This window comes from Osmerus mordax, chromosome 11 (genome assembly GCF_038355195.1).
Source record: "Osmerus mordax isolate fOsmMor3 chromosome 11, fOsmMor3.pri, whole genome shotgun sequence".
Taxonomy (NCBI): Eukaryota; Metazoa; Chordata; class Actinopteri; order Osmeriformes; family Osmeridae; genus Osmerus; species Osmerus mordax.
In genome coordinates this window covers 3141769-3164524 of record NC_090060.1, presented here as the reverse complement: position 1 = coordinate 3164524, position 22756 = coordinate 3141769, and the positions used below count along the sequence as shown (strand labels likewise).

Below are 22756 nucleotides of genomic sequence, written 5' to 3'. Positions count from 1 at the left end.
CCCACTAGCAGAAGCAACATGACTGGAGAAAGCCTAAACTGATCTCGGAGCACAGTCCACCCCTCTCAGTTTGATGTGACCCATGGTTAACTGTCTGTTTAAAGGTCAACGTTGAAAGACCACTCCCCCTCCTTTCCTCCTCTCTCCTCATCCCTTTCCTCCCCCCTCCTCCTCCTCATGGAGTGATCACATGGGGTCCAAAGTCTTGTACATCCAGGATGTCTTCTCACTTTGTAAGCCATCATTTAGGTTTTTTCTCACTCTTCACCAGTCCCACTCTCAGTCCATCTCTCTCTCTCTCTGTAAAGGTAGAGTTTCATTACAACAAAAGGAGAATGGACCAGCATGTGCAGAGCCCCCGATTTACATCCAACGCCAAACATGTCAAACACACGCTACTCAGAGACACAAACCGACACACACATATGCACAGAGTTCATCATGCCAGAAACTAACTAGGACATGGACGTTGTTTAAAGCGACCCTCGAGATTCCAAGTATGGGACTGACACCCATGCATATATACATCAAGAGATCCAGCAAACGATGAAATCAGATAAAAGGGGGAGGTGCTTAAGGATAAGGAGGGCGGGGCTTGTGTGCGGTTTTTCTGTCGAGGGGGAGGGGTTTCATGAACTTGGGATGTCTGATTGGCTCAGACCCTCCACAGCAGTAAGTGGTTTGTGCTGTCATCCCGCCCCACTGTCTCGCTGCTATTGGTCTGTCTCGCTGCTATTGGTCAGACGGAAGTCCTCATAACCGTCGCCCCCAGAGATCACCAATTGATTGGTTTTCGCAGGTAGGAGGGCGGAGGCTCGGCGGCGAGAAGAATCCCTCCTCTTAAGGGCCCCGTTGCTCGCGTCAACGTTATGGGATGGATTTCCTAGGATATGGAGAGTTAGGATCAGAGGGATGGGAACTGGAGAGCTGGAAGCAAAAAAATATAAAAGAAAGAAAAAGAGAGATAGAGAGACAGAGAGAGAGAGAGAGAGAGAGAGAGAGAGAGAGGAGGATGAACACAGCAGGAGAAGGCAGGAGGACAGAGGTTGCAGTTACCTGTGCCATCTGTGGGCGGTTTGGGGAAGTTGACGTCAAAGCCCTCAGGCAGTTCTATGGCGGTGAGGAACCGTACGTGACCCGTGTGTCCGTGAGCCGAGCCCATGGGGATCAGGGGGGATCGCAGAGTCCCTGCCCCAGTACCAAAGCTCACTGCTGGGATAGCCAGGGTCAGGACCACCCCTGGAGAACCATAGAGGAAGGTCACACACAACCTACCCCCTAAGCACAAAGTCTGCATTGAAGTTGTCAGAATGTCTTTCTCCAGGAACGGTTTAAATAATGACAATAATGATAGTGAAATGTTCTACAATGTAAACAAATCTATTTAAGACAGAGAGATTGGGTGGCAAGTCTTTTTGGATCCACCAGTGTCTTTCTCCTGTCTTTCCCATGGTTTAATCCTTTCTTTCTGAAGCCTTTATGACAGCCAGACATTGATTCAGAAGGGCAGTGGTTCCAGGGAGTGGAGGGAAGGGATGATATGATGTGGTGACTAACCTGCGCTGGTGCCGATCCATAGCAGGTCCTTACAGGCCAGCAGGGCAGTGATCCTCAGACAGGCCGCCTTGTGCTGCCTGATGATGGCATCAGAGCCTGGGGCGGGGTGAGAAGAAAGGAGGGATGGGGGGTGTGGAAGAAAGAAGAATGAGAATCAGAGACGAGTGGCAAAGAGAAAGATTAACAGGCAGGATGCCGCTCCACCAACCAGCCATTGCCATCTAGTGGTGAATTCATCTTTATACTGTGTGTGTGTGTATGTGTGTGTGTAGGATCTTTATGGGTGTAAATGTGTGTGAGCGTGTGTGCTACCTGCGAGCATCTTATGCACTGCGGGAGCCACGTCCACCTCGACGAGGCTCTCCCAGGTCTGGGCGTGGTAGAGACGGACCTGGGCGCTGCCCTGTAGCGCCAACCAAACGCCTTGGCCGTAGCTCACCATGCAGATCACACACCTGCTGCTGTCTGAGCCCACCTGGAACCAGTGCTGCAGACACAACAAAAACCAGTATCAAACCAGCCTGCCATCAAACCATCCATCCAGCCTGCCAGCCATTAAACCATCCATCCAGCCATCAAACCATCCATCAAACTGTCCATCCAGCAAGCCATTCAACCATCTATCAATACATCCAGCCAGCCAGCTACAAAACCAGCCAGCCAGCCAGCAAACCAGCCAGCCAGAAAACCAACCAGCCAACCATCCATCAAGGTAGCCATCAAACCATCCATCCATTCGTCCAGGCAGCCAGTCTGACAGAAAACCAGCCAGCCAGCCATCAAACCATCCAGCCAGCCAGCCAGCCAGCCATAAAACCATTCATCCATCCAGCCAGTCAGCCAGCCAACTATTAGCCAGCCATTCAACCATTCAACCATCCAGTCATCAAACCATCCAGTCAGTCAGCAAGCAACAAACCATCCACCCAGCCTTTCAAATATCCATCCATCAAGCCTTTCTATACATTCTCCCTTTTACATCCATCTGTCCATCCATTAATCCAACAATATTTCCATCCAATAATTTATATTGAATCCATAAGGAATTTTGATTTGTGTTATGTAAGTTCTATCTAGTGTCAGGCCCCCCCCAGCTCTCCACTGGTGTCCCACAGGGCTCCGTCCTTGGACCCCTCCTCTTCTCCCTCTACACCACCTTGCTTGGACCAATCATCACCTCCCATGGCTTCTCCTACCACTGCCATGCTGACGACACGCAGCTGTACCTGTCGTTTCCCCCCGACTGATCCGGGGATCTCAGCTAGGATCGAGGCCTGCCTCGCAGACATCTCCGCCTGGATGACCGAGCACCACCTCCAGCTGAACCTCGCCAAAACAGAACTCCTCATCATCCTGGCCAAACCCTCCATCTCCCACGATCTCTCAATCACCCTGGGATCGGCGACGGTGACCCCTTCATCCTCTGCCAGGAACCTCGGGGTGACCATGGATGACGAGCTCTCCCTCACAGCCCACATTGCTGAGGTCTCCCGGTCATGTAGATTCACCCTCTACAACATCCGGAAGATCAGGAGATACCTGTCTGAGCATTCTACCCAGCAGCTAGTCCAAGCACTTGTCCTCTCAAAGTTGGACTACTGCAAATCGCTGCTCGCCGGTCTCCCAGTATGCGCAACCCGCCCTCTCCAGAGGATTCAGAACGCGGCGGCCCGTCTGGTCTTCAATCTACCCAGACGCTCCCATGTTACCCCGCTCCTCATCTCCCTCCACTGGCTTCCCATCACGGCCCGTATCAGATTCAAGACTCTGGTACTGACCTTTCAAGCAGTGAACGGGACTGCACCCGACTACATCAAGTCTCTCCTCCAGCCTTACACACCCCCCCCCCCCCCCCCCCCCCCGCGCCACCTACGGTCTTCTTCTGACAACCGTCTGGTGGTCCCACCGCTCAAGAGCTCCGGTCCCAACACAAGCTCTTCTCCTGTCTGGCCCCCCAATGGTGGAATCAACTCCCCACCTCCATCAGGGACACTGACTGTCTCCCCACCTTCAAGAAAAGGCTCAAGACGCACTTGTTCCGTGAGTACAACGGCACTTAGGAATGCTTGGCTGGATCTGAAGTTAGTTTCCTCCAGGATTACAATGACTCGTATTGAGAGACTTGCTGCTCTTGTTGGTTAGTTGTAACGGTTTCTTGTACTCGCTGTGAAATATTCTACTGTTGAAGGCTTGCACTCTTGTGGGGAGTTTCATGTTGTTCAATTGAAACTTGTTTAACTGCATGCTCTTATTGGTTTTCCACAATGTATGCTTCATGTTTTGGCTGCTCGCAATGTTTGGGGCTATCTCGTTGTTATGATCAGTGACCTATGCTCTTTTGGAAGTCGCTTTGGATAAAAGCGTCTGCTAAATGCATAAATGTAAATGTATCTGAATATAGATGTGCTGATAGGGCCAGGCCCAGCCTACCTCCTGAACCAGAGAGCTGGTGTTGATGATGAGGACGCGGTTCTGGGATCCACACCACAGCCTAGCGCCCACGGGCACCATCTTGGTGACAGGACCACTGGGTGTGCCCAGACACAACGTCTGGGACGACTGGGCATCCCAGAAGCTACCTACAAAACAGAGAGAGGAAAGAGAGAGAAAAACAGATGACGGCAAGTATCATTTTGAACTTTTTTGAATCCCATCCCATAATTAGGTGTGGAGACTTTGGAGACTTAAACATACGCTGTAACCATATTTTGACATATCGAGACTGAGCCCTTTTTAGATTCAAATTTATCTTTTATATTTTAATTTCTTTTCCTTTTTAGGTTGTGACTATTTCAGTTAGTCTAGACAGTAAACCGATAGAAAGGTTGACACAGAGGACAGTGTGTGCAAACCCCACCTACCTGCTTCTCTCTGGTACACGATCACTTCCCCGTTGGCCAGAGACACAAACACTTTGTTGTCCAAATACCTGCCAACAGACAAGAGACAATCCCCCCAAATTGAAGAGGGGAGGATGAAGCAGCACGGAGACTTGACGCACGCGTACACACGTACACACTCACAGAATACACAGGATGGAGGCCGAGTGCTGCATCTTCATGCTGTTCTTGCGGTTGCGGATGTTGTCTGATGACTGGTACACATGGATACTGCAGCACAGAGTAACACATTCGTAAAACGTCACGGTAACACACCGGGAGTTCCTAGTATTCCAAAGAAAATGGCACTGTGTCGAACACAATGGATGTTTGTGCAAGTGCGTCTCTGTGTGCGTCTCTGTGTATGTATGTGTGTGGGTGCGTGTGTGTATGTGCATGTGCGTATCAGTGTGTATGTGTGTGTGTGCGCGCATGTGTGTCTGTGCATGTGTGCATCAGTGTGTATTTCTGTGTGTCTGTGTGTACCATCCGTCCTCTGTGCCCAGCCAAACAGAGCTCTGGTAGGCCTCGGGGTCGATGCTGAGCAGGTCCTCCAGACTGGCCCTGGTGAAGGAGCCCCGGGAGGATCGGCGCATGGCTCTCCCATCCATGGGGCTCTCGCTGTGGGCCCGGCCGACCACGCCTCCCCCTAGCCTCCCTGGAGCTCCGTAGGAGCTGGCCACCGGGTACTCCTGCTCCTCCTCGCTGCTGGTGGTCTCTGTGGCCATGTCCTTCGAACAGGTGCCTTCCTCGTCTGGGGAGGGACAGGGGAGGAGGTTAGAACGTGTGTGTGTGTTTGTGCGTTTGAGCTTATGTGATGTGTGTTCGAGTAAGCGTATGTGTATGTGTAAGCTTGTATGAAGTTAGTGTTTGTGTGTACAGCCTTACATGGTGCGCATGTGTGTATTGTATGCATGTTTGTGTGTGTGTGTGTGTGTGTGTGTATAGACTTTGGATGTATGCGGGCGTGTGTGCCGGCTGTACACTCACTCCCATAGCTAGATGATATGGTGGAGTGGCTAGCTTGACTCTGCAGAGTAGAGGAGGGACTAGGAGAATCTTCATCATCTGTGTCGTCACTGTCAAATGGAACCAGCTCTGGCCCCGCCCCTGCACACGATACATACATTTAACTACAGACAAGTCAAGAACAGAACATAAATACTGAGAACTCTTAACTATTAGTATTTAGTTATATTAGGATGTAACATTTCATCAGTGGAACAAAACATAACATCTGTGGGACTTCAGGGAACCGGACCTGAGGGGGGCTCAGCCATCTCCAGTGACGAGTGAGAGATGGAGATGTGCAGCTGCTGCTGGGAGGGGGCGGAGTCAGCCGGGGGGTGGGGCATGGCGGAGGAGGGCTCTGCTACCCGTTCCCTAGGAGACCAGAGCAGTTGTGTTTGTGTGTTTTTTTTGTTTGTTTTTTTGCTTTGTAATTGTAGGGCTGGAGTTGAAACTTCAAACTTATTGTGACTACCCTGAGTAAAGTTGAAAAACTGTGTGTGTGTGCTCACCTCCCCTTCAGCCCAGGTACAGCAGCTATGCAGATGATCCTAGCTGAGCAGACAGCGATGCAGGCCTCCACTGTGGGCTCGTCTTTGATGTTCAGCAGACACACCTGAAGGAAGGCGAATTAAAACACGCACCATAAATGAAGGGTAGCAGAGATGACGTGCTCAACTTGGAGCACGTGTGAGCACCTACATACAGAGGTACAGGGTTCTTGATGCACATTTTCAAAAAGGAATACGTCAACTAACGGGAAAAGGATACATGTTACTAAATGATTGTGTGTGTGTGTGCGCGCGCGCGTGTTCGAGGGAGCTCATACACACCTGACCAACGTAGCCATCACTGTTACACACCCACACCTCGCAACTGCTGTCAGGACAACTGTGGGTGGGGGACGCGCATGAGAACTGGAGGAGGAAAGGGGAGGGAGAGGGGCAGATCAAACGATATCCCACAGTGAAAATAGCTCTAATGACAACAGAGGAAAGGTTGGAGTAACGCCTGTATTTTATAACTTCATTCGGCCCTGTGCTGTGTGACATGGTGACGGAGCAGGGAAGTGTTTGGGGGGCAAGGGCGGAGTCTCTCTCACCTGCATCCCACTCCGAGTCTTCATGATGGGGATAGCCTTCAAGAACTCTGGGTCCCACTGGTCCTTGTTCATTGCTATACATAAACAGGTGCACACACGCACGCACACACACACACACACACACACACATAAGCAAGCGGAGAGAGGATACAACATCCGCCAACCCCCCCCCCCCAAATGAACCTGGAAAGAAACCGTGGAGCATTCCCGCCGTACGGCATCCTCACCCAGCTTCTTCTTGGCCTCCTCGAAGGCCTGCTCGAAGCTGCAGCGCATGTCCGGAGAGGAGAACTCGAACACGAAGCTGCCGTCCGCCGAGGCGGTGGTCAGCTCCAGCTTGGTGGGCAGGAAGGTCATGCTGAAGGCCAGCGACTGCTTCTCTGCCAGCTCCCTGTGCACCGACGCCATCAGGTCCTTGATCACGTCGTCTAGCGACTGGGGAGGCGGGGGAGAGGGGGAGGAGAGGGGGAGAGCGAGAGAGAGCGAGAGCGAGCGAGAGAGAGAGAGAGAGAGAGAGAGAGAGAGAGGGGGGGGGGGATTTGAAGAGGCTGCTGCTGAGACATATTGGTGCCTGGTATATTGACCATGTATTGGTACCTCGTATGTACTGACTACTACATGTAAGTGTCTGGTACATTGACCATGTATTGGTACGTCATGCGTATTAATTACGTATTGGTAACTGGTGCATTGACCATGGGAGTCAGATGGCTGAGCAGCTAGGGAATCGGGCTATTAATCAGAAGGTTGCCAGTTCGATTTCCGGACGTGACAAATGATGTTGTGTCCTTGGACAAGGCACTTCACCCTACTTGCCTCTGGGGGGAATGTCCCTGTACTTGCTGTAAGTCGCTCTGGATAAGAGAGTGTCTGCTAAATAACAAAATGTATGGGTAACATCCTGTGTGTTGATACCTGGTGTGGGAAGCTAAGCGTCTCAGACAGCTTGCTGATCTGCCCCAGTGTACTCAGGTCCTCGTCCAGCCGCCCAATCAGCTTCTGGATGCTCTCTCTGTTAGTTGCCTGGGAGGAGTCTGTCACACAGGAAGAGGCAACTTAGGATCTTTGGCTAAAAACTACCCTTCCCAGCTACTAGGACTACAAACCAGGGGGGGGGGGGGGGGGCCTTACTTTTCACCATCTCTATGTCTTCTAAAGGAAGTTTCCAGAGGAACTTGTATTTGCTGGAGGTATCAATCACGCTGGCAGCAGAGTAGCTGGGAAAAGACAGAAGAGACTGTTAAACACCACAGAGACATTGCTGTGGATGTTCATGAGATGGACATGGCCACTGTAATGCTGCAACTAAAACATTAGGGGGCAGCAAAGTTCTGTCGAGACAGAATTGACAGGTTTCTCACATGTGAAAGTGTGTGTAGTGCGGGGTGGGGGGGGGGGGGTTGCATGTATCTTTGTGTGTGGAAGAAGGTGCGTGTGTCTGTGTGTGAGTTTGTGTGTGCGTGTGTTGTCTTACAGGCTCATCGAGCTGCGTCGCAGGGAGCCAGACTTCCTCTTGAGCGTGGTGCAGATGAGCAAGTCACTGAAAAGGAAGAGAGAACGGTCCTTCTTACCCCCCACCGTCTTCTACAGAGAGAGAGAGAGAGAGAGAGAGAGAGTGAGAGAGGGAGAGGGGGGGAGGGAAGAGAGGAAGAGGAGGAGAGGCAGATAGAGCACACAAACTCAACATGTGACATCACAACAGAATCTAGAAGAATCCAGCCAGAGCGATGCAGTGCAGAGTGTCCCTCAGACTCACCGCCTCCATGACCATCTCCTGTCTCACAAACTTCCTCTGAGGGTTGAGGATCTGACACAGACACACACACACACAGAAGTAACCATCATCAACAAAAACACATTTCCTTCGACGAAATGACCATCTGACACATACTCTACAACTGAGAGAATACAATACTCAGACTACGACCAAGATACCGAGGGTCAAACAGCTCCAAACCACTCCAAGATGCCCAGAGTCTTACATGCTCCACCCCCTCTATGTGGGCCTCGATCTCCTGCATGACCCTGGTCTCTCGCTCCACCTCCTCCGCAGAGCGCCGCCCCTTATTGATTCTCTCCGCCAGGCGTTTGATGTCCCTCTGAGCATCCAGCAGAAACGGATGATCTGGATGGTCCTCTGAAGTATGCTTTAACAGGTCCTGTAACACACACACATGCACACACGTGTAAAGAAATAAACTGCAGCGTTTCTGAATAAAAAAAGTAGGTCCACAAAGGCCCGAAAAGCATGTGCCTTGTCTGTTCGCCAAGCCCAGTGAGAGCCGGGGGCGAGGCCGGGGGGCGAGGCCGGGGGGCGAGGCCAGGGGCTAGGCCTGGTATAGTACTCACCTTAACCAGTAGCTCATAACGAGGGATCCTCTGGACAGGCTTTATCATCAGATCACCCAGAGCCTGCTTCTCCTTGTTCTCACGCATACTTTGCTGTGTGCATGACAGAGATAGAGAGACAGAGAGGGAGAGAGAGAGAGAGAGAGAGAGAGAGAGAGAGAGAGAGAGAGAGAGAGAGAGAGAGAGAGAGAGAGAGAGAGAGAGAGAGAGAGAGAGAGAGAGAGAGAGAGAGAGAGAGAGAAGAAAGAAAGAAAGAAAGACAGAGAGAAAGGAGAGAAATAGGAGGGTAAGAAAGAGAGTTTATAACTTTATAACTGACATCCCGAGCTTTCAGTCTGGTCAAAGGTCAGCTATCGTAAAGAATGGTGTTATACGTATAATGTCAAGCAAGCACAATGACACACACACGCAAATGCGATTTTATAGGTCTTTTTCATGCTGTTATCTTAACAATTGTGTTTATGTTAACAGAATGATATAATGAAGGAGAGGGTTTCTAAGGACAAATCTCACATTATCAATTGTTTTGGAATGACAAACTCCACCCAGAGAAGGATCGTCTGCCAAGTGTGTGTGTGTATGTGTGTGAGCGCGTGTGTTAGGCCTAGCGTGTGTGTGTGTGAGATCCGATGAGCTCTGTCCCTCTAGGGGATCATAGCTCTAGTGTCTCTTTCCAAAACAGCTCCTGGGAAAACCAGCATTGGAAGAACTGGAGGGACAGGATGTGTGCACACACAACGCAAATGTGCTCCTAAAACACCCATCTAGTGGTAGGATAGACACTGTAGGCTACATGTAGTATGAATATATTTTCAAATGCATGCAGTACATCCACTTTTAAAGCCAGACGTTTGCAATCACGCACGCACTTACCTCTAGAAACTTGTGGAAAGCTGGTTTGGCCTCCTTAGCAATTCTCACAGCGTCTTTGGCGTTTAGAAAGTTGTCGATGTATGCTGAATAAATATTTGCCAGAATCTCTTTGGAGAACTGAGTGAGAGTAGGGAGGAATGAAATGGAAAGATGGAGGAGGGATGTAGAAAGAGAGAAAGCAAGAATGTTAACATGCAAACATTACTATCATATATCATGGTGATCTCAATAATGGTCACAGGCCGAAATCATTCTGCCCAGCAACAGGTGTCTGTCTGGCTGTTGCATGATTGGTCGGTGTGGCATATAGTTACACACAGGAAGATCACCTTCCAGGTTAAAACAATTAACACCAGCCTTTATGGTGCCGAGTATGAATGTTGTCACTGTGTACACACTCCCAAACAGATCCCCCTCCACACAGCATGTCTCTCGGTCCTGCTTTCCTGCCCACAATAGAGGCTTCGTAGGGGGGAAAACAACAAAGACGGAGAGACGGCTACAGAGCAGTAAAGAGACATGTTGTTGGTAACAAGCCCTCCACCCCCTTATGAAAAAAACGCTCTTTCTGTCCCCCTCTCCTCCGACTGTGAGGAACGACAAGGCAGCAAGGACAAAGGACCCCTGTCATTGGCCCATCCAGCCAGCCATCCAGCCAGCCATCCATCCAGTGAGCCATCCATCCATCCAGCCATCCATCCAGTCAGTCAGCCATCCATCCATCCATCCATCCAGCCAGCCATCGAGTCAGCCATCCAGCCATCCATCCATCCATCCAGCCAGCCAGCCATCCATCCCCAAAGAGGAGGTACATGAGCATCTATCCTCAGTTCCCAAACCTCTTTCTCATCATTGTTACCTTCTTAACACACACACACACACACATCTGAAAGAGAGAGTCACTACTTACTGATTGAATGAGGATGTGGCCCACGGTCTGTCTGTCGTGCCATTGGCTGACACATCCAGAGACCTGTTCCAGGAAGTGCTCGTGGTGCTCCAGGATCTCAGGGATCTGGTAGAACATCTCATCCACCAGAGAGGGATCTACCAGGGATCCACTGTCAGGCTGCTTCAGGGGCCTCATGTACCCCTGGAGGGAAGGAGGGAAGGAGAGAGAGAAAGGAAGGGAGGTAAGTATGTCTTTGAATGTTTGAGTGAGTGTGTGTGCATGCATGCGTACGTGCATGTGTTGTAGGACAGGCTTTGATTAAAGGAAATACCTCTTTTTCCCCAATGGGCCCACAGTATCTGCCTTTTAAATATTTTCCGCTTTCCAAAGACAGGATAAAATTGTCAAATTTCTCCCTCTCTCTTCCACCCTTTATCACCTCCTCTCCTGTCATCCCTCCTCCCTCTCTAACCGTGAGCCTCACTCCCTTTCAACACTACATTTACATTTAGTCATTTAGCAGACGCTCTTATCCAGAGCGACTTACAGTAAGTACAGGGACATTCCACCCAAGGCAAGTAGGGTGAAGTGCCTTGCCCAAGGACACAACGTCATTTCGCACGGCAGGGAATCAAACCGGCAACCTTCTGATTAATAGCCCGATTCCCTAACCGCTCAGCCATTTGACCCAAAATTTCCACTTAAAACTGTTTACGCAGACACGTACATGATGTTCGGAACTCTTCAGGGAATCCATTTTGGAGGTGCTGTGACATGGTTCTTTTACTGTGGTAACCGTGGTAACCTGCTCCCCCACGTTGCCATGGGAACACTGGGCTTGTCATTTTCTTGCCGTACGGGTATAAATGATCGGGACTGTCCATCTGCTTCTCCTGCTCCATCCATCTCTCTCTAGCTCTCCATCTTTCCCTCTGTCTCTCCCTCAAATACATTTTTCTCTCTCTCATGTCTCTGTCTTGACTTACCAGATAAGTCTGTTATATCGCTCACTTTTATATAAATTCATCTCTGCAGAGTACAGCAAGCTCCTGTCTCTGCCTCTTTCATTTCCTCACTTTCACACCCTCCCTCTCTCGCTCGCTCTCCCTCGTTCATCAACACAAACACAGTTCGCCTACACATTGACTGGTGCAGTGTTACGTAACAGCAGGATCAGCACATAGACCGACACAGAGAGTGCCCCGTCCGATGAGATTGGACAGGGTTTGTGGCCCTAGGTGCGGTGAGGTCAACACTTTGTCTGTGCGATCAAGTTAAGGGCCCGTGTGCGTTACCTGGATGAGTGTCCGCAGGGACTCCACGTACGACTGCTCAGTGTCCAGGAGGGTCATCACGACATGTCTCCTCATGTCCTGCAGGGGGCGACAACACAGACAACGCAGCTTGTCACCCTGCCGCCGCCGCAGGACGCGCACGCACGCACCGTGGCAGACACAAACACACAAAGACCAAAACACACACACACGCACAAAGTGGACCATTTTGTCTCATCCCTCCCCCCCTCCCAAAATGTATTGCTTCCTGTTTACATAGTTTGTCTCAGTCCACTGAGGGGAGAGGAGATAGTAAAAGAGGAGATAGGAAAAGAGGAGATAAAAGAAAAGGCACAAAAAGGAAGGATGAAAGGGACAAAGAGAGAAGAGGTAAAGAGACCAAAGAACAGGAAGTGATGAAGATGGTGATTATGGTCAAACGCTGCTGTCGGTACACGGTCAATACGGGTCACATGGATGTCATGACATCATTCACCAACAGCAGTCATGTATCTCTCCTCACACCACACTCACCAGAGACCATACACACACACACACACGCACACACACGTACACATTCGCGGTTCATATTCCCAGCCAAACACATCACAGATTTTATGGTCAGATGCAACAAAACCAATTTATGAAACTGGGAAGAGGTGATCCCACATAGCTCATGACAACTTGCTCTGGTTGGACATGACACATATGATATGTACGGTCTTCTGATGGCACACTTGGTAGAAGTCAGAGAGAATCGGTCTCGACACACACAGTATAAATACAGACAGAGAGAGTGAGAGACAGACAGACAGAGAGCGAGAGCGAGAGAGAGAGAGAGAGAGGGGGGGGGGGGCTAATGAAACCAACCTCCTGAGCTCCATTTATTGTTTCCTTGCCAACCAGCAGCATCCTCCATGTCTATCTCAGTGAACACTCACCATGCATACACACACACACGCACACACACACATTAAATCACCCCAGTGACCTTTCTACCCACTGAAAACATTTCAGGTCCCCAGCTCTTTCTAATCACCATTGAAACACACACATCATCTGACCGGCTCAGTAGTTCAGTAATTGATTGTTTACATCCCCAAAACCCCAGTATCGTGTGTCACTGTCAACAGACAGTAGCAGTACAGTACAGGCCGAGGCATGACTAAGCAATTCTGAAAACTAGATTCAACGTACTTTAAACTACTACTAAGACAGAAAGATAGTTAAGGATGAGAGGAGAAGAGAGAGAGAGAGATAAGCTGGAGTGGGAGGTTATCCCAGCATATCACAGAGCCAGAGGCAAACCTGAAATATCACTGTAACAGCATGAACACACACCTGAAATCTAACAGAGCCAGAGGCAAACCTGAAATATCACCATGAACACACGCACACACACACACAATTCTCTCTAAGGACATATTTACATTTATGCCCGAACATCTCTGTCCCCTGCCAACACCTCCCCAACACACACACACACACTACTCAATGCCAGGCTACAGCTAAAAATAAGCACAACATCCCAAAACTCCATATTTAGTGTTTTACATCTTGATTTCCCAGTAGTCTAAGCGGTTGGGACCAGAGAGAAGTTTGGACAAGGTTTGTGTGTGTATATTTTTGGTAAGTGTGTGTGGTGATACATAATATGGAAAACTCAATCTCATAAACACACTGTGTGTAAACAAATCATATAATTGGGCAGACTCATTTTAGGGGTAACCAGGGATTTAATAACTTAAAAGGCTTATCAAAGGAAAATAATGACTGTGTCATTGGGTTTTGAGTCGGTTGGGTTGAACGATGTTCCTGGAAAACTGGTTAGATGGTAGGAAGCAGGAAGAGAACTAAAGAGAGACAGAGGGAGAGGATCGGACAGAGAGAGGGCTGGAACTGGCAGTGGGTCAATACCCAGTCCATTATCCTGTCTGTGGCATGGTTATGTACACACACACACATCTCACAACACCTACGATGAAAACAGTTCTGTAAAGTCAAGGTGACACACACACCTCGACGTGACTGGTGTGAACCATCATGTCCCGTGCTGGGTCACTTCTCTAAATAAGACACGCACACACACACACACTATACTCAGGACGCAGGAGATGTACGCTGAAGCACAAAGGCAAACACACACACACACACCTGCCATAATAATCAACACACGTCTCCTTCACGCACACATTCAATTTTGTCAAACATTCACCTTCACGAACGAGAACACGCACACACACTCGTCAGAACAGTGAGACCGGCTGTGGGTTTCCCAGATCCGACCACGGTCTCGCCCCCTTGACCTTCTCTCCTCTGCTCCGCCTAGGAGTGAAAGGAATGTCCCACACAGCTTAGATGTGGGTGTGTGCTGTGGAGACATAAGTTGGGTGTCTTTTTTAAACAATGGTCTCAAGCGTGAAAGAGTGTACAGAGGACATGACTGAGGTAGAACCTGAGAGGATATTCCCTCAACATCAGGAATGGGTTTCTATTCTGGCCCTGCTGCCTTTATTTGATAACGTTCCCCCCTCCCTTGCACGCGCGCGCACACGCACGCACACACACACACACTGGAACTTCAGGGAATAATGTCTGCAATGCTGGTTTCATTTTAATGGCAGGACCTGCATGGCCAAATCTCACAACAAACTGGAGCTCAGAGAACATATAGATCAAGAGAGTCCGATTATATACCATATATGAGCATATAAGGCTTGGAAGAGGCATAACTCTGACACACAAATATTCATGTCTGTTCTTCTAACAAGGCAAAATGTCTGTTGGACCTCTGTTCAAAGGCAGATGTCGAGCCTATGGCACTGGTCTCATTTTGATTGGCTAAGAGACCAAAGCCCCGCTCTCTCTGATGGTTACGATTGGCTCAAGGGGTTTAGCCTGTCTCTTATTAGACTCTTGTGGGGATACGAGAGTGTGTGTGTGTGTATAAGTGTGTGTGAGTGTGTGTGTACACTATTCTTGAAGAGGGGCTCTCATATCCCAATAAATACTTCACCACATGGGGTCTCCACTGTTAAACAGAGTCCTGTCAGCCAAACAGTACCAGAGGTTACCAGCTAACGTTATGGCAAAGTTGATTGTAGCCGTGCAAACAGGCAGGTTCTCACACCAACCTGATAACCTACATTAACATGAGGCAATGATTAGAGCTGCAAACACACACACACACACACACACAAAACACAATACACAGGGGTACGCACACACCTCTGAAAGAGAATGTCCCCACTCTGCTGTCGTCAACAGCCCCCTCCGCACGCCCTTTCCTTGACGATGGTAGTCCCTGACAACAGTGCTCTAGCGACAGCAGCCAGTGTGACTCTGACTCCGCCCACTCACCAACTAACAACCTCTCCACCAGCCCGCCTCTCGCCGCCCCCTCTACCTTCCTCTGACAGACTACTCAAGGCTCCCAGTTTGATTTAAACCTTCAGGGTTGGGGCGTACCCAGGGGGGCCTGACTTGCAGTGCCTCGTCAGACAAATGCTTCAAAGGTGCCTGACTGTCTACTGCCGGCCCCCTGCTTCGAAGGCCTCTGGAGCTACTGTCTCCCAACACAGTTATGGAAGTGTGTCGCAGCTGCTGTGAAGGGCACACAAAGAGAGAAAGAAAGAGGATGTGTGTGTTTGTGTGTCTGTCAATCCGTGTACCGGGCAATCAATTGGAAACAGATCTTTCCAATTGATATTGATCAATGTCCTTTCTCAACATCACACAAAAGAATCAAGCCACGCACACACCCACCCGATGTAAAACACCCTGCCAGAACATGAATCAATACCCTTCCAGACCACAAGCAGACCCTGCACTCCAGAACCCCATCTCTCTTCCGACCTCCAGCTGTCATCTTCCTGTTTTCTTCCCCTCTCGCTACGACTCACACGGGTAAATCCTCTCTGTGTGGATTAGGTGTGTCCGGATTAGAGACTCTATGAGTGTTCTGTCGTATATGTGCCCGTGTGTGCGCATGTATGTGTGGTGAGTCATGCGTGTGTGTGTATGTACGTAAACATTATCCTCTTAAGTCCATGTGTGGTGCTGGGATATGTAGCAGAGGTCCAATTTTCTGTGTCAGAAAGACTTTGGGACTTGTTATAGAGACAACACACCCACAGTAGGTGATGGGACTAATCGTATGATTCACTCAGCTCTAATTATATTACAGAGACATGACTCTGTACAGAGATAGAGAGAGAGAGAGAGAGAGAGAGAGAGAGAGAGAGAGAGAGAGAGAGAGAGAGGGGGGGGGGGCGGGGTAGGTGACACGGACTGAAAGGAAACTTGGAGGTAAGCAGAAGAAAGGAATAGAAAAGAAACAAGTTGTGAGAAAGCAGAGCGGCACAGAGAAGATATGACGAGATGGAGCTCGAGAGAGGGTCATCTCCATGTACAGTCCAAGAGAGGCTGGAGATGACGGCTGTGGTGGTAATCCTACTCTGTGTCTGAGTAAGAGCTGTGCAGCAAAAACACGCGTGTTGCAACAACATACACGCATACGTCACACACACACACGCATGCATGGCAACAACATACACCATCAGCCATCCCACGTACACACACAAATGGCAACATATACACATATAGCCGTCCCCAAGCCACACACACACACACATAGCAAGAACCCCCCCCCAACACACAAACAGTTCTACCTCGCCGTTAGAGTGGGAACTCCCAGCTCCAATCCCGTTGCCATTGACGCCCCCACTGGAGTTCATATTCCCATTCCCAACGTTGTTATTCCCGACGTGCTCGGCCACATCCCGGTCTGTCGCCTCCTCCGCTGCTCCTCCTCCACCACCTCCTCCTCCCCCCCCCTCATCGCTGGCGCTCTCCCCATTCTCCTGCATTTCCTCAAGAGCAATGGTGAACTGGGCAAGGGTCCGGACCATCTGCAGCATACGGAACAGTCTGTGCGTTTCCACACACACACACACGCACTTGCACGCACGCGCTCACGCGCACGTCAAATCTCACGCGTCCCCCAAACCCCCAGAACCCCCCCCCCCACCCCCCCGAAAAATCCCCCACAGAGCGCGTGCGCAAAAAAAACAAACACCTGTTGGCGCCAGGGAGAAAAGCGCAGGTGCGTGTGTCCGATTCTTCTTTCAACGGAGGTACACCCCAAAAAAGACGGGTCTCCGCCCACCACCCCCCCCCCCCCCCTCCCAAAGGAAAACCTTTTTGGCTACTCCGCCCGTTTTTTTAAGTCCACCGGTTATTCTGCCGGAGACGATGACTCCGGCTCTCCTGGGATCCTTCCGCCTCTAAAAACAAGCTGGATCCCAGATGCTCTTCATGCTCTGCTGTGTTCAGCTCCTCCCTCCAGAGAGATCCCAGATCACTTTGGATCCTTTAAATCCACCGCCGGTTGCAGGGATCCATCCTCATTCAGAATGCCTTTCCGTAGATTCCAGATTCCATCTGTCAGTGTGTGTGTGTGTCTATCACACTCCTCACGAGCAGGTAGAGCTGGCTCCTCCGTGTGTGTGTGTGTGTGTGTGCCCGTGCAGCTGGTGCGTAGACAGAGATGCCGTTTTTTTTTCTCCGCGACTTGTGTGCACGAAATTGGTGTGTGTGTTGCAGCCCTCCCCCTGAGTGTGTATAATGAGAGACAGCAGGCAGGGCAGACGCTCACCGCTCAGCCCAGCTCAGGCTCTACCAATCCATCCACGAGTAATTCATCCCAGCTTGGCAACGGGAGGAAAAGAAGAGCCAGGCACAGTGAGCAGAGACCAGAGTCATCCACCCACCGGCAACTTTCAGAGCACGACTGGCAACGCTTGCTGATCACCATAGCAACAGAGAGGCTGACTGGAACTTCAGGGGTTCATACACACACGCACACACATTTACATGCATAGACGCAATGAGCTACAACGCAACCCATAGGCTACTTCTTTTGACCCCGTTGCCTTATGGCAGGCGATACCGAAGCATTCGGTCTCGCACACGCAGATTGGACTACATTTTCCTACCAAGGGCCATCAGCCTTCTGAATGAACACTGATACACTGTCGACACTCACACTAGTCATTTTACACACTGTCACTTCAGCTACTGGTTGCACTTTCAGATACTGGTTGCACAATCAGCCGTATTGCTCTAATTGTACCCTACTTGTCTCTAGGTTAGTATAGGTTTTAAGGTTAGTATCGGTTATTATGTGTATTATAAGTTTAGTATACTGTATTGTTTATTTTTTTGGTATATTTAGGAGGTTTGTTATTATATGTTAGCTCATCATAAGTGTAACTTATGTTCTGAGTACTTGATGTTGTGCCAGGATGGTTTGTGTTGTCTTGTCCGAAGAATTTCAGCGCCCAGTCTGACCCTGTGTTGTTCTGTGCATCTGACAAGAAAAGACTCGGACTTGCGACAAAGCAGATTATACAATGTCCACACTAACTAGATGAACTCATTTAGCCTGCAGACAGGGAAAGGTGGTGTGTGTGTCGAGAGAGATTTAGGGAACGTGTGCAAAACCAAAACGCTGCATGTGACCTGAAGTGTAACTCCTGAAAGCTGCTCATACATCAAAGCACACCGCTTCAGTAGTTTGGACATCACACACACACGCCTGTCCGGCCCTAAGATGACCCTTCACCTAACAGAAGGGGGTGGAGACTCATCCGAACATCCCAAGACCATTCAGTCTTTAGTAAAGTCGATACGATTCGATTGAAACTGCATTCTGGGGAGCCCACACTGCCCCCCTCCCAGCCAGACCTGGTGGAGAGATCACACAGAGATTGGGGAGCGGGCAGACAGCGACAGGAAAGGTCACGCGAAAGGACGTATGTCACCTTTCATCCTTGTTGCCATAGCGACAACAAAGGGGGCTTTTAGGTCTGATGATACGGATGAAACGTGAAGACACACACATGCAGAAATGTATAGATCAAAAGGAGTTAGGTCCAAAGGCTGTGATAAGAAATGCGCAGGAGAGAGACAGAAAGAGAGAGAGACAGAAAGAGAGAGAGAGATACAAAGAGCGAGACAGAAAAAGAGAGAGTGAGAAGACAGACAAAAGTGTGTGAAGACCGACTGAAAAGCCTCTTCATTTTGTGGAGCAACATTCAATGTGACGTTTAGGAAAGCGGACACGCGTGTGAAAAAAGGAGAGGGTGATTAGAGGACGAGAAGGAGGAGGGGAGCAATGACAAGACTGGGGGATTTTTTGCCCTGCTAAAAAACAGTCCGTTTACAACAACAGGTGCGTGTGTGTGTGTGTGTGCTTGAACACTCACTGAATAAAGAAAAGGCAAAGGGCAATTTCAAGAAACACTAAAAGCTATCGACAGCTTTAACCAGGCACAAGCTGGCATAACAAAAGCATCCACATAACCAGCTAGGAAGGTCAGAACCTAGGGTATCCATAGCAACCCCTCATCCTTGCATCCTCTGCACTTCCTGTTTAGCATGGACCTGCCAATGGTTGCCAGGCAGCAAGCTCAAGAGCAAAGGGTGTGTGTGTGCGCATTTACAGGTGATTCTATCTTTGTTAAAAGTGTGGAGCTTGGATGACCTAAAAAAGCACCTGGCAGACCATACCAGACCCATATTTGAGACATATCTATGACTCTCTCTCACACACACACACACACACACACACACACACACACACACACACACACACACACACACACACAATACAGACACAGTCTAACTGTTACTGGCCCATGTGACTGCACCATCAATCCAGATGTGTCTGTAAATTGGGTCAGCGTTCAAAATGAGACAAATAGCCCAGTGGTCCCTGCATCCCAAAGCCATTAGGAACAAAATGTCCTCTCAACCAAAAGTCAACACACACACTAAAAACTGGACCAGCAATGGACATTTAACCACAAATAATGTGGCCTCTTAACCCCACACAGTTAATACATACAAAACTAGAGAGGGTACAATTTCTGGGGAAATTGTAGGGTGTGCTTGCTTGCGTCGGTTGCACAGGGGTCCGTTTTTGAATGACATTTTTACAACTGATTTCTGTGTATTTTATATGAAAATGCATACTTATTATTTGTAAAGATTAAATAGATTTAAAAGCATTTTTTCTTTGCTGCTCATTTACAACTGAAAATACGAGTGAAGTGTAGAATGAAATAGATGTCTTCTCATTTCCCCTGCAAGATGCAGCCTCATCGTTGAATCAAAACGAATAAATGTTGTCAGACCGGTGTAAAAATTGACCTAATCTCTATGACTTAAACGTCATTTTAAGTTTTTCCCTTCTCGTGATATTTTCAGGCATGTAGCCTACTCGTATTGCATTCATTCATTAATAAAGAACCCCCTTTGAAGATTATTCTACGACTTTACCGGCAGAAGATAGAATCGCGATTCAAACAGTACCATCTGCTAACTGAAAATATGCCCCCAAAAACGTAAATAAACTTGACATTTATTTAGTGGAAAATCGCTCATTCATAAAAAGCTCACTGGTAGCGATCATTGTCAGTAACAACGCAAAATGCGATATAGCCCTGTGTGGAGAAGCTGCCCCGGTAAATTCTACTACTACAGTACAGTACTAGACTACTGCTGTGTTCGTCTTGGTAGCGATTGCGTTGGTTGAATTCGATTTAACGTTCCGTTGTACGGTTTAGGCTGAAATTAATTATTTTCATGAACAGATTGACAAAGTTTAGGCTGTGGCAATGAATTTCAGGTTAGTAGTCAGATTGTTTCAACTATTGAAAGACTTTTGAGTAAGGGGAGTGCCGAACATGTTCTGTAGCCGTTTGACTTGAACAGCTGAGGAGTTTTTGTTAGCTACTCACACTATTGTCTCGGGTAGGCTACAGCGTTGCAGTGAGCTACACTGGTTTGAAACCACAGGTAATGGTAATTTCACCAACAAATAGTTTACTAATGTCAGAATAAATCATACAACGAAAATGTATATGTGAGGAATGTTTATTTTAACGATTGAAAACAGATACATCATAGACCACTGTAGTATGTGTTGCCCGGGCAACACAGGCTAATGTCATGATGCTAATACTTCAGTGAAATAGTAGACTACTGTTTCCGAAAGTAGATGTACTTCCTTAATAATATCAGCTTATATTGTACATTACACATCACAATTGTGTGTCATATCACAAAGTAAAATGAGTAAATAGTTATCACCCTGGCCTCTTTTCTTGTGGCGTTTCTGCAGCTGCCTTGCAGTAAAGCTATAGTTAGCCTAGCTATCCCCCAAGTTAACAGATGCGAAACGAATGTTCTGCCAAAGGTAGTCACGCGTGTTTTCGTGACGTTAGTGACGCAGTGACGTTAGTAACGTCAGTGACTGTGGCTAGCAAATTAGCCACCGTTAGCTTCACTTTTCGCCACAAAAACTTAACTGAAGCCTAAACCATGCAACGGAAAGTAAATTCCAATAGAAGCAACTCAATCGCTACCAAGACGAAACTTTTGACACCTACGTTGTCTATGTAGGCCAAATATTGGCTGAGTTTTAGGGGGGCAAAAAGAATAATAATAATAATATATATGTGAGAGAACAAAGGTTGTGCTCTCGCCGAAGGCTTGAGCACACCCAATAATATATATGTGAGAGAACAAAGGTTGTGCCCTTGCCGAAGGCAAAGCACACCCAATAATAATAAATATATATGTGAGAGAACAAAGGTTGAGCCCTTGCCAAAGGCAAAGCACACCCAATTATATATATGTGAGAGAACAAAGGTTGTGCCCTTGCCGAAGGCAAAGCACACCCAATAAAGTAATTGACAAACACAACCACACACATACATACACACACACACAATCTAGATTCAGATTCAGCAGGTTGTTAAATAGTTTCTGCAGCGGTCAGACCTCCCTGTTCTCCACCCTGTTCAGAAATATGTGTGCGCACGTGTGTGTGTGTGTGTGTGTGTGTGTGTGTGTGTGTGTGAGTGTACGTGTGTGACTAGTAGTGCCTGGAAACACCAGGCCTGAGTACTGAACACCTGCATGGGCCCACTACCTTATCACAAGGATGCATCTGTTATGAGTTTGAGACACACACACACAGACCTGTTGGGGGAGATGCACATGACACGTCCACGATGACACCTGTCAACACACACCCGCTCTCCCACAGGTGGGTGTTGCTCTTCACTAATGTGTCGGGTATGATGCAGAGTTCTCCTTGTGCTGTAGCTGGTACCTAGACTCTGGTACTATGGGCCAACGCATGGACACAAATCCATCAAAACAAGGTTGTGTGTGTGTGTTAAACACTATCCACCTGGTGTTTCTCAAAGCACACCTGTATGGACACACACACGGACACACCCTTTCCTGCTGGCCCCCTCGCACGCATGCACGCACACGAGCACACAGTGAAAGACAGAATGACGGCAGACAGATGTAGTCGGAGACAGAGGGTGTTTTATATATCAGGGGCACATGTCTGTCACCTGGTGCCAGGTGCGCGTGTGTGTGTGTGTTCCAGGTGTGCGCATGTGTATCTACCGCTGATAAAGTGCCACACTGATTATTTTCCCCCATTTTCTTTTTAAATAACTGACACGTTTGTGAGGAAGGAGGAGAAGGTTCTAGAGCACTGTGGGGGGTCCTGATGAAGTAGACATGGTAAAGATGGACAAACGGCACACAGCCACTCACACACAGCACACACACGGAACACAGCACACACACACACACACAAACGCATGCATAAAGCACAAGAAGCAACTGCTCAGAGGTTTAAAAATAACCCTTATAAATAAGAAACCTTCTCCAAAAACAAACTGCCTGTTTCTTCTCTCCTTGTTCTCTGTCTCTCTCCCCTCCTCTCTCTCCC

At 48.7% G+C, this 22756-nt stretch overlaps 1 protein-coding gene across 1 annotated transcript in view; it reads right to left on the bottom strand.

Annotated features, from left to right (window-relative positions):
* Positions 1-346: 346 nt before the first annotated feature.
* The window catches only part of LOC136951301 (rho guanine nucleotide exchange factor 17-like), a 49538-nt gene continuing 27128 nt past the window's right edge, over positions 347-22756 (bottom strand). The window contains exons 2-24 of the mRNA XM_067245644.1: positions 11956-12033; positions 10679-10861; positions 9769-9885; positions 8896-8988; positions 8529-8705; positions 8303-8353; positions 8021-8130; positions 7678-7763; positions 7462-7580; positions 6774-6981; positions 6547-6620; positions 6278-6361; positions 5957-6060; positions 5698-5819; positions 5427-5546; positions 4923-5190; positions 4581-4667; positions 4419-4486; positions 3988-4136; positions 1870-2044; positions 1558-1653; positions 1057-1239; positions 347-883 (exon numbers count right to left, since the gene is read on the bottom strand). Of these exons, the coding sequence (XP_067101745.1) occupies positions 714-883; positions 1057-1239; positions 1558-1653; positions 1870-2044; positions 3988-4136; positions 4419-4486; positions 4581-4667; positions 4923-5190; positions 5427-5546; positions 5698-5819; positions 5957-6060; positions 6278-6361; positions 6547-6620; positions 6774-6981; positions 7462-7580; positions 7678-7763; positions 8021-8130; positions 8303-8353; positions 8529-8705; positions 8896-8988; positions 9769-9885; positions 10679-10861; positions 11956-12033 (2922 nt within the window). The 3' untranslated portion in view covers positions 347-713. The remainder of the gene's footprint in view (positions 884-1056; positions 1240-1557; positions 1654-1869; positions 2045-3987; positions 4137-4418; positions 4487-4580; positions 4668-4922; positions 5191-5426; positions 5547-5697; positions 5820-5956; positions 6061-6277; positions 6362-6546; positions 6621-6773; positions 6982-7461; positions 7581-7677; positions 7764-8020; positions 8131-8302; positions 8354-8528; positions 8706-8895; positions 8989-9768; positions 9886-10678; positions 10862-11955; positions 12034-22756) is intronic.